This window comes from Telmatherina bonti, assembly GCF_933228915.1.
Source record: "Telmatherina bonti genome assembly, chromosome: 18".
NCBI classification, from domain to species: Eukaryota; Metazoa; Chordata; class Actinopteri; order Atheriniformes; family Telmatherinidae; genus Telmatherina; species Telmatherina bonti.
In genome coordinates, this window is record NC_136616.1 from 4,100,816 (window position 1) to 4,113,259 (window position 12,444).

General features: G+C 43.2%; 1 protein-coding gene across 1 annotated transcript in view; it reads left to right on the plus strand.

Moving 5' to 3' along the window:
• Positions 1–407: 407 nt before the first annotated feature.
• The window catches only part of LOC306768999 (uncharacterized protein), a gene marked incomplete at both ends in the record, with an annotated part of 153,406 nt that continues 141,369 nt past the window's right edge, over positions 408–12,444 (plus strand). Inside the window, one exon of the mRNA XM_079257499.1 lies at positions 408–681. Coding sequence (XP_079113625.1) covers positions 408–681 — 274 coding nt within the window. The remainder of the gene's footprint in view (positions 682–12,444) is intronic.

The following is a 12,444-nucleotide window of genomic DNA, read 5'->3' on the forward strand; positions in this document are numbered from 1 at the left end:
TTATTTACTGGGATTTTTACTGGGTTTGGACCGGAAGGCAGCAGGGGTCTAGACTGGGCTTCGTCTGTGAGGCAGACGCAATGATGACATGGTTAGATATGAACTTAAAGCAGGTCTGTAAACCTGGTAAACATGTCAGGAATCGGGTCTGGTTTAAAGCCTGAATCTCAGATTGTGGGTTTAGCTGTTTGTTTCAGGTCTCAGCCCAGCGGCGGCCAGTTCACAGTGGTGCACGGCTGCTTGTTAGAGAGGAAACATTCCTCAGTTTCAGAGGTGGACCACTTCACTAAGCCCTGACTGCCCCCGGGGTTCCTGCTCAGACCAATAAGCAAGGGGGGTCTGCAGCAGACACAAATCCACATTCTCTCCCTCTCATCAAACAGGGACAGAAAGGACTTTCAGCCAGAATGGTGTGCGGACTTCTGGATGTAACCCAGCTCCTTCTGCTGGTCTGCTCCGTGACTGCTTTGCTGCTCATAGATCAGCGTAGAGACGCAGAGGACGACCGAGGCCTCAACAAAGCTATTCTGGAAATGCTGCATATCAATAAAGTGTCAGCAAGTCATCAGGCCAAACCGCATCCGTACATGAGGAGGATCTACCAGCACCTGGACTCGCTGGAGGCTCGAGACTTTGGAGGATCAGATGGGACGCTGGTGCAAAGTTTTCGAAGTGTTGATGGTGAGAATTCCAGTTTACCGTTTTGTAAAGAAGAAACAGGAGGAGAGTTTAATACTGGTGGAGAGACTCCAGCGTTACTGGTGGAGAGACTCGAGCTCGTAGTCCGGCCACCAGTAGTGGTTCTAAGGGGTTCCATGGTGGGCCAGTGCCACTGTGACAGCAGGAGTGAACCCCCTGCCTTAAATCATGAGACATTCATTTATGGTAATAATTCCACCTGATAGAAGACGTGGAACCAAAGTGTGGCTCGGATTTCCCGTCTAAGAGATGCACCACCAGTAGCTGGTAGTTTAACTGAAGTTCATAGATTAACGTCCCAACGTTGCCACGTGTGGTTCCTACAGCCCTAAAAATGAGGCTCATCAGAATGCAAAGTGGATAATTTGTGAAACCAACATCTAATGTAACATTTAATGTATAAAAATCTGAATTTGGCATGAACTCGGTTAAATGAGCTGTAGGGCAGGTAGGTGTCTCATCCCAGCCATGAACTAAGTCTACTGAAAACTACCTTAGGTGTTGTTTTGGATGATGATGATGATGCTGATGTAGCTGAGGATGTAGGCTTAGGATATAGATGTGGATGTAATTGCCAAGGTCATTGCAGATGAAGAAGATTATGTATTTTTATGTAGATAATGATGTAGTTAAAGGTGCAGCTGCTGGTCCAGCTGCTGATGTAGTTGCTGATGTAGATGCTGATGTAGTTGCTGATGTAGATGGTGATGTAGTTGCTGATATAGGTGGTGATGTAGATGCTGATGTAGATGCTGATGTAGTTGCTGATGTAGTTGCTGATGTAGATGCTGATGTAGATGCTGATGTAGTTGCTGATGTAGATGGTAATATAGTTGCTGGTGTAGTTGCTGATGTAGATGCTGATGTAGTTGCTGATGTAGATGGTGATGTAGTTGCTGATGTAGATGCTGATGTAGTTGCTGATGTAGTTGCTGATGTAGATGCTGATGTAGTTGCTGATGTAGATGGTGATGTAGTTGCTGATGTAGATGCTGATGTAATTGCTGATGTAGATGCTGATGTAGTTGCTGATGTAGTTGCTGATGTAGATGGTGATGTAGTTGCTGATGTAGTTGCTGATGTAGTTGCTGATGTAGTTGCTGATGTAGATGCTGATGTAGTTGCTGATATAGATGGTGATGTAGATGCTGATGTAGTTGCTGATGTAGATGGTAATATAGTTGCTGGTGTAGTTGCTGATGTAGATGCTGATGTAGCTGCTAATTTAGATGCTGATGGTGATGTAGATGCTGATGTAGATGCTGATGTAGTCGCTGATGTAGTTGCTGATGTAGTTGCTGATGTAGATGCTGATGTAGTTGCTGATGTAGATGGTGATGTAGATGCAGATATAGATGGTGATGTAGATGCTGATGTAGCTGCTGATGTAGATGCTGATGTACTTGCTGATGTAGTTGCTGATGTAGATGGTGATGTAGTTGCTGATGTAGATGGTGATGTAGTTGCTGATGTAAATGGTGATGTAGATGCTGATGTAGTTGCTGATGTAGATGATGATGTAGTTGCAGATGTAGATGGTGATGTGGATGCTGATGTAGCTGCTGATGTAGTTATTGATGTGGTTGCTGATGTACTTGCTGCTGTAGTTGCTGATGTAGTTGCTGATGTAGATGGTGATGTAGTTGCTGATGTAGATGCTGATGTAGATGATGATGTAGTTGCTGATGTAGATGGTGATGTGGATGCTGATGTAGCTGCTGATGTAGTTTCTGATGTGGTTGCTGATGTAGTTGCTGATGTAGATGCTGATGTAGATGGTGATGTAGCTGCTGATGTAGATGGTGATGTAGATGCTGATGTAGCTGCTGATGTAGTTATTGATGTGGTTGCTGATGTACTTGCTGCTGTAGTTGCTGATGTAGTTGCTGATGTAGATGGTGATGTAGTTGCTGATGTAGTTGCTGATGTAGATGATGATGTAGTTGCTGATGTAGATGGTGATGTAGATGCTGATGTAGTTGCTTATGTAGTTTCTGATGTGGTTGCTGATGTAGTTGCTGATGTAGATGCTGATGTAGTTGCTGATGTAGTTGCTGATGTAGATGGTGATGTAGATGGTGATGTAGATGGTGATGCAGATGGTGATGTAGATGCTGATGTAGATGGTGATGTAACTGCGGATGTGGATGCTGATGTAGTTGCAGATGTAGCTGCTGATGTAGATGCTGATGTAGCTGCTAATTTAGATGCTGATGGTGATGTAGTTGCTGTTGTAGCTGCTGATTTAGATGCTGATGTAGCTGCGGATGTAGGCTCAGGATATAGATGAGGATGTAGTTGCCAATGTGGTTGCAGATGAAGAAGGAGATGTAAATTTTTTGTAGATGCTGATATAGTTGCTGATGTAGATGGTGATAGAGATGGTGATGTAGCTGCAGATGCTATTGTAGATGCTGATGTAGATGGTGATGTAGATGCTGATGTAGATGGTGATGTAGATGGTGATGTAGATGCTGATGTAGATGGTGATGTAGATGCTGATGTAGCTGCTGATGCAGATGGTGATGTAGATGGTGATGTAGCTGCTGATGTAGATGCTGATGTAGATGCTGAAGTAGATGGTGATGTAGATGCTGATGTAGATGGTGAGGTAGATGCTGATGTAAATGGTGATGTAGCTGCTGATGCGGATGGTGATGTCGATGGTGATGTAGCTGCTTATGTAGATGGTGATGTAGATGGTGATGTAGATGCTGATGTAGATGGTGATGTAGCTGCTGATGTAGATGGTGATGTAGATGGTGATGTAGATGGTGATGTAACTGGGGATGTGGATGCTGATGTAGTTGCAGATGTAGCTGCTGATGTAGATGCTGATGTAGCTGCTAATTTAGATGCTGATGGTGATGTAGTTGCTGATGTAGATGCTGATGTAGTTGCTTATGTAGTTGCTGATGTAGATGCTGATGTAGTTGCTGATGTAGATCGAGATGTAGTTGCTGATGTAGATGCTGATGTAGATGCTGATGTAGTTGCTGATGTAAATGGTGATGTAGTTGCTGATGTAGATGGTGATGTAGATGCTGATGTAGTCGCTGATGTAGTTGCTGATGTAGTTGCTGATGTAGATGGTGATGTAGTTGCAGATATAGATGGTGATGTAGATGCTGATGTAGATGCTGATGTAGATGGTGATGTAGATGCTGATGTAGATGGTGATGTAGATGGTGATGTAGATGGTGATGTAGATGCTGATGTAGATGGTGATGTAGCTGCTGATATAGATGGTGATGTAGATGGTGATGTAGATGGTAATGTAGATGGTGATGTACATGGTGATGTAGCAGCTGATGCAGATGGTGATGTAGATGCTGATGTAGATGGTGATGTAGATGGTGATGTAGTTGCTGATGTAGTTGCTGATGTAGATGGTGATGTAGTTGCTGATGTAGATGGTGATGTAGTTGCTGATGTAGATGCTGATGTAGTTGCTGATGTAGTTGCTGATGTAGATGCTGATGTAGTTGCTGATGTAGATGGTGATGTAGTTGCTGATGTAGATGGTGATGTAATTGCTGATGTAGATGCTGATGTAGTTGCTGATGTAGTTGCTGATGTAGATGGTGATGTAGTTGCTGATGTAGTTGCTGATGTAGTTGCTGATGTAGATGCTGATGTAGTTGCTGATGTAGATGCTGATGTAGTTGCTGATATAGATGGTGATGTAGATGCTGATGTAGTTGCTGATGTAGATGGTAATATAGTTGCTGGTGTAGTTGCTGATGTAGATGCTGATGTAGCTGCTAATTTAGATGCTGATGGTGATGTAGATGCTGATGTAGATGCTGATGTAGTCGCTGATGTAGTTGCTGATGTAGTTGCTGATGTAGATGCTGATGTAGTTGCTGATGTAGATGGTGATGTAGATGCAGATATAGATGGTGATGTAGATGCTGATGTAGCTGCTGATGTAGATGCTGATGTACTTGCTGATGTAGTTGCTGATGTAGATGGTGATGTAGTTGCTGATGTAGATGGTGATGTAGTTGCTGATGTAGATGGTGATGTAGATGCTGATGTAGTTGCTGATGTAGATGCTGATGTAGTTGCAGATGTAGATGGTGATGTGGATGCTGATGTAGCTGCTGATGTAGTTATTGATGTGGTTGCTGATGTACTTGCTGCTGTAGTTGCTGATGTAGTTGCTGATGTAGATGGTGATGTAGTTGCTGATGTAGATGCTGATGTAGATGATGATGTAGTTGCTGATGTAGATGGTGATGTGGATGCTGATGTAGCTGCTGATGTAGTTTCTGATGTGGTTGCTGATGTAGTTGCTGATGTAGATGCTGATGTAGATGGTGATGTAGCTGCTGATGTAGATGGTGATGTAGATGCTGATGTAGCTGTTGATGTAGTTATTGATGTGGTTGCTGATGTACTTGCTGCTGTAGTTGCTGATGTAGTTGCTGATGTAGATGGTGATGTAGTTGCTGATGTAGTTGCTGATGTAGATGATGATGTAGTTGCTGATGTAGATGCTGATGTAGATGCTGATGTAGCTGCTTATGTAGTTTCTGATGTGGCTGCTGATGTAGTTGCTGATGTAGATGCTGATGTAGTTGCTGATGTAGTTGCTGATGTAGATGGTGATGTAGATGGTGATGTAGATGGTGATGCAGATGGTGATGTAGATGCTGATGTAGATGGTGATGTAACTGCGGATGTGGATGCTGATGTAGTTGCAGATGTAGCTGCTGATGTAGATGCTGATGTAGCTGCTAATTTAGATGCTGATGGTGATGTAGTTGCTGTTGTAGCTGCTGATTTAGATGCTGATGTAGCTGCGGATGTAGGCTCAGGATATAGATGAGGATGTAGTTGCCAATGTGGTTGCAGATGAAGAAGGAGATGTAAATTTTTTGTAGATGCTGATATAGTTGCTGATGTAGATGGTGATAGAGATGGTGATGTAGCTGCAGATGCTATTGTAGATGCTGATGTAGATGGTGATGTAGATGCTGATGTAGATGGTGATGTAGATGCTGATGTAGCTGCTGATGCAGATGGTGATGTAGATGGTGATGTAGCTGCTGATGTAGATGCTGATGTAGATGCTGAAGTAGATGGTGATGTAGATGCTGATGTAGATGGTGAGGTAGATGCTGATGTAAATGGTGATGTAGCTGCTGATGCGGATGGTGATGTCGATGGTGATGTAGCTGCTTATGTAGATGGTGATGTAGATGGTGATGTAGATGCTGATGTAGATGGTGATGTAGCTGCTGATGCAGATGGTGATGTAGATGGTGATGTAGATGGTGATGTAACTGCGGATGTGGATGCTGATGTAGTTGCAGATGTAGCTGCTGATGTAGATGCTGATGTAGCTGCTAATTTAGATGCTGATGGTGATGTAGTTGCTGATGTAGATGCTGATGTAGTTGCTTATGTAGTTGCTGATGTAGATGCTGATGTAGTTGCTGATGTAGATCGTGATGTAGTTGCTGATGTAGATGCTGATTTAGATGCTGATGTAGTTGCTGATGTAAATGGTGATGTAGTTGCTGATGTAGATGGTGATGTAGATGCTGATGTAGTCGCTGATGTAGTTGCTGATGTAGTTGCTGATGTAGATGCTGATGTAGTTGCTGATGTAGATGGTGAGGTAGTTGCAGATATAGATTGTGATGTAGATGCTGATGTAGATGCTGATGTAGATGGTGATGTAGATGCTGATGTAGATGGTGATGTAGATGGTGATGTGGATGCTGATGTAGATGGTGATGTAGCTGCTGATATAGATGCTGATGTAGATGGTGATGTAGATGGTAATGTAGATGGTGATGTACATGGTGATGTAGCTGCTGATGCAGATGGTGATGTAGATGCTGATGTAGATGGTGATGTAGATGGTGATGTAGATGGTGATGTAGCTGCTGATGTAGATGCTGATGTAGATGCTGATGTAGATGGTGATGTAGCTGCTGATGCAGATGGTGATGTAGATGGTGATGTAGATGGTGATGCAGATGGTGATGTAGATGCTGATGTAGATGGTGATGTAACTGCGGATGTGGATGCTGATGTAGTTGCAGATGTAGCTGCTGATGTAGATGCTGATGTAGCTGCTAATTTAGATGCTGATGGTGATGTAGTTGCTGTTGTAGCTGCTGATTTAGATGCTGATGTAGCTGCGGATGTAGGCTCAGGATATAGATGAGGATGTAGTTGCTGATGTGGTTGCAGATGAAGAAGGAGATGTAAATTTTTTGTAGATGCTGATATAGTTGCTGATGTAGATGGTGATATAGATGGTGATGTAGCTGCAGATGCTATTGTAGATGCTGATGTAGATGGTGATGTAGATGCTGATGTAGATGGTGATGTAGATGGTGATGTAGATGGTGATGTAGATGCTGATGTAGATGGTGATGTAGATGCTGATGTAGCTGCTGATGCAGATGGTGATGTAGATGGTGATGTAGCTGCTGATGTAGATGCTGATGTAGATGCTGAAGTAGATGGTGATGTAGATGCTGATGTAGATGGTGAGGTAGATGCTGATGTAAATGGTGATGTAGCTGCTGATGCGGATGGTGATGTCGATGGTGATGTAGCTGCTTATGTAGATGGTGATGTAGATGGTGATGTAGATGCTGATGTAGATGGTGATGTAGCTGCTGATGTAGATGGTGATGTAACTGCAGATGTGGTTGCTGATGTTGTTGTAGATGTAGCTGCTGATGTAGATGCTGATGTAGCTGCTAATTTAGATGCTGATGGTGATGTAGTTGCTGATGTAGATGCTGATGTAGTTGCTTATGTAGTTGCTGATGTAGATGCTGATGTAGTTGCTGATGTAGATCGTGATGTAGTTGCTGATGTAGATGCTGATGTAGATGCTGATGTAGTTGCTGATGTAAATGGTGATGTAGTTGCTGATGTAGATGGTGATGTAGATGCTGATGTAGTCGCTGATGTAGTTGCTGATGTAGTTGCTGATGTAGATGCTGATGTAGTTGCTGATGTAGATGGTGATGTAGTTGCAGATATAGATGGTGATGTAGATGCTGATGTAGATGCTGATGTAGATGGTGATGTAGGTGCTGATGTAGATGGTGATGTAGATGGTGATGTAGATGGTGATGTAGATGCTGATGTAGATGGTGATGTAGCTGCTGATATAGATGCTGATGTAGATGGTGATGTAGATGGTAATGTAGATGGTGATGTACATGGTGATGTAGCTGCTGATGCAGATGGTGATGTAGATGCTGATGTAGATGGTGATGTAGATGGTGATGTAGATGGTGATGTAGCTGCTGATGTAGGTGCTGATGTAGATGCTGATGTAGATGGTGATGTAGCTGCTGATGCAGATGGTGATGTAGATGGTGATGTAGATGGTGATGTAGCTGCTTATGTAGCTGCTGATGTAGATGGTGATGCAGATGGTGATGTAGATGGTGATGTAGATGGTGATGTAGCTGTTGATGCAGATGGTGATGTAAATGGTGATATAGCTGCTGATGCAGATGGTGACGTAGATGCTGATGTAGATGCTGATGTAGATGCTGATGTAGTTGCTGATGTAGATGGTGATGTAGATGGTGATGTAGCTGCTGATGTAGATTCTGATGTAGATGGTGATGTAGATGCTGATGTAGATGCTGATGTAGATAGTGATGTAGCTGCTGATGCAGATGGTGATGTAGATGCTGATGTAGATGGTGATGTAGATGCTGATGTAGATGGTGATGTAGCTGCTGATGTAGGTGCTGATGTGGATGCTGATGTAGATGATGATGTAGCTGCTGAAGCAGATGGAGATGTAGATGGTGATGTAGCTGCTTATGTAGATGCTGATGTAGATGGTGATGCAGATGGTGATGTAGATGGTGATGTAGCTGTTGATGCAGATGGTGATGTAAATGGTGATGTAGATGGTGATGTAGATGCTGATGTAGATGCTGATGTGGATGGTGATGTAGATGCTGATGTAGATGGTGATGTAGATGGTGATGTAGATGGTGATGTAGATGCTGATGTAGATGGTGATGTAGATGCTGATGTAGCTGCTGATGCAGATGGTGATGTAGATGGTGATGTAGCTGCTGATGTAGATGCTGATGTAGATGCTGAAGTAGATGGTGATGTAGATGCTCATGTAGATGGTGAGGTAGATGCTGATGTAAATGGTGATGTAGCTGCTGATGCGGATGGTGATGTCGATGGTGATGTAGCTGCTTATGTAGATGGTGATGTAGATGGTGATGTAGATGCTGATGTAGATGGTGATGTAGCTGCTGATGTAGATGGTGATGTAACTGCGGATGTGGATGCTGATGTAGTTGTAGATGCAGCTGCTGATGTAGATGCTGATGTAGCTGCTAATTTAGATGCTGATGGTGATGTAGTTGCTGATGTAGATGCTGATGTAGTTGCTTATGTAGTTGCTGATGTAGATGCTGATGTAGTTGCTGATGTAGATCGTGATGTAGTTGCTGATGTAGATGCTGATGTAGATGCTGATGTAGTTGCTGATGTAAATGGTGATGTAGTTGCTGATGTAGATGGTGATGTAGATGCTGATGTAGTCGCTGATGTAGTTGCTGATGTAGTTGCTGATGTAGATGCTGATGTAGTTGCTGATGTAGATGGTGATGTAGTTGCAGATATAGATGGTGATGTAGATGCTGATGTAGATGCTGATGTAGATGGTGATGTAGGTGCTGATGTAGATGGTGATGTAGATGGTGATGTAGATGGTGATGTAGATGCTGATGTAGATGGTGATGTAGCTGCTGATATAGATGCTGATGTAGATGGTGATGTAGATGGTAATGTAGATGGTGATGTACATGGTGATGTAGCTGCTGATGCAGATGGTGATGTAGATGCTGATGTAGATGGTGATGTAGATGGTTATGTAGATGGTGATGTAGCTGCTGATGTAGGTGCTGATGTACATGCTGATGTAGATGGTGATGTAGCTGCTGATGCAGATGGTGATGTAGATGGTGATGTAGATGGTGATGTAGCTGCTTATGTAGCTGCTGATGTAGATGGTGATGCAGATGGTGATGTAGATGGTGATGTAGATGGTGATGTAGCTGTTGATGCAGATGGTGATGTAAATGGTGATATAGCTGCTGATGCAGATGGTGACGTAGATGCTGATGTAGATGCTGATGTAGATGCTGATGTAGTTGCTGATGTAGATGGTGATGTAGATGGTGATGTAGCTGCTGATGTAGATTCTGATGTAGATGGTGATGTAGATGCTGATGTAGATGCTGATGTAGATAGTGATGTAGCTGCTGATGCAGATGGTGATGTAGATGCTGATGTAGATGGTGATGTAGATGCTGATGTAGATGGTGATGTAGCTGCTGATGTAGGTGCTGATGTGGATGCTGATGTAGATGCAGATGTAGCTGCTGATGTAGATGCTGATGTAGCTGCTAATTTAGATGCTGATGGTGATGTAGTTGCTGTTGTAGCTGCTGATTTAGATGCTGATGTAGCTGCGGATGTAGGCTCAGGATATAGATGAGGATGTAGTTGCTGATGTGGTTGCAGATGAAGAAGGAGATGTAAATTTTTTGTAGATGCTGATATAGTTGCTGATGTAGATGGTGATATAGATGGTGATGTAGCTGCAGATGCTATTGTAGATGCTGATGTAGATGGTGATGTAGATGCTGATGTAGATGGTGATGTAGATGGTGATGTAGATGGTGATGTAGATGCTGATGTAGATGGTGATGTAGATGCTGATGTAGCTGCTGATGCAGATGGTGATGTAGATGGTGATGTAGCTGCTGATGTAGATGCTGATGTAGATGCTGAAGTAGATGGTGATGTAGATGCTGATGTAGATGGTGAGGTAGATGCTGATGTAAATGGTGATGTAGCTGCTGATGCGGATGGTGATGTCGATGGTGATGTAGCTGCTTATGTAGATGGTGATGTAGATGGTGATGTAGATGCTGATGTAGATGGTGATGTAGCTGCTGATGTAGATGGTGATGTAACTGCAGATGTGGTTGCTGATGTTGTTGTAGATGTAGCTGCTGATGTAGATGCTGATGTAGCTGCTAATTTAGATGCTGATGGTGATGTAGTTGCTGATGTAGATGCTGATGTAGTTGCTTATGTAGTTGCTGATGTAGATGCTGATGTAGTTGCTGATGTAGATCGTGATGTAGTTGCTGATGTAGATGCTGATGTAGATGCTGATGTAGTTGCTGATGTAAATGGTGATGTAGTTGCTGATGTAGATGGTGATGTAGATGCTGATGTAGTCGCTGATGTAGTTGCTGATGTAGTTGCTGATGTAGATGCTGATGTAGTTGCTGATGTAGATGGTGATGTAGTTGCAGATATAGATGGTGATGTAGATGCTGATGTAGATGCTGATGTAGATGGTGATGTAGGTGCTGATGTAGATGGTGATGTAGATGGTGATGTAGATGGTGATGTAGATGCTGATGTAGATGGTGATGTAGCTGCTGATATAGATGCTGATGTAGATGGTGATGTAGATGGTAATGTAGATGGTCATGTACATGGTGATGTAGCTGCTGATGCAGATGGTGATGTAGATGCTGATGTAGATGGTGATGTAGATGGTGATGTAGATGGTGATGTAGCTGCTGATGTAGGTGCTGATGTAGATGCTGATGTAGATGGTGATGTAGCTGCTGATGCAGATGGTGATGTAGATGGTGATGTAGATGGTGATGTAGCTGCTTATGTAGCTGCTGATGTAGATGGTGATGCAGATGGTGATGTAGATGGTGATGTAGATGGTGATGTAGCTGTTGATGCAGATGGTGATGTAAATGGTGATATAGCTGCTGATGCAGATGGTGACGTAGATGCTGATGTAGATGCTGATGTAGATGCTGATGTAGTTGCTGATGTAGATGGTGATGTAGATGGTGATGTAGCTGCTGATGTAGATTCTGATGTAGATGGTGATGTAGATGCTGATGTAGATGCTGATGTAGATAGTGATGTAGCTGCTGATGCAGATGGTGATGTAGATGCTGATGTAGATGGTGATGTAGATGCTGATGTAGATGGTGATGTAGCTGCTGATGTAGGTGCTGATGTGGATGCTGATGTAGATGATGATGTAGCTGCTGAAGCAGATGGAGATGTAGATGGTGATGTAGCTGCTTATGTAGATGCTGATGTAGATGGTGATGCAGATGGTGATGTAGATGGTGATGTAGCTGTTGATGCAGATGGTGATGTAAATGGTGATGTAGATGGTGATGTAGATGCTGATGTAGATGCTGATGTGGATGGTGATGTAGATGCTGATGTAGATGGTGATGTAGATGGTGATGTAGATGGTGATGTAGATGCTGATGTAGATGGTGATGTAGATGCTGATGTAGCTGCTGATGCAGATGGTGATGTAGATGGTGATGTAGCTGCTGATGTAGATGCTGATGTAGATGCTGAAGTAGATGGTGATGTAGATGCTCATGTAGATGGTGAGGTAGATGCTGATGTAAATGGTGATGTAGCTGCTGATGCGGATGGTGATGTCGATGGTGATGTAGCTGCTTATGTAGATGGTGATGTAGATGGTGATGTAGATGCTGATGTAGATGGTGATGTAGCTGCTGATGTAGATGGTGATGTAACTGCGGATGTGGATGCTGATGTAGTTGTAGATGCAGCTGCTGATGTAGATGCTGATGTAGCTGCTAATTTAGATGCTGATGGTGATGTAGTTGCTGATGTAGATGCTGATGTAGTTGC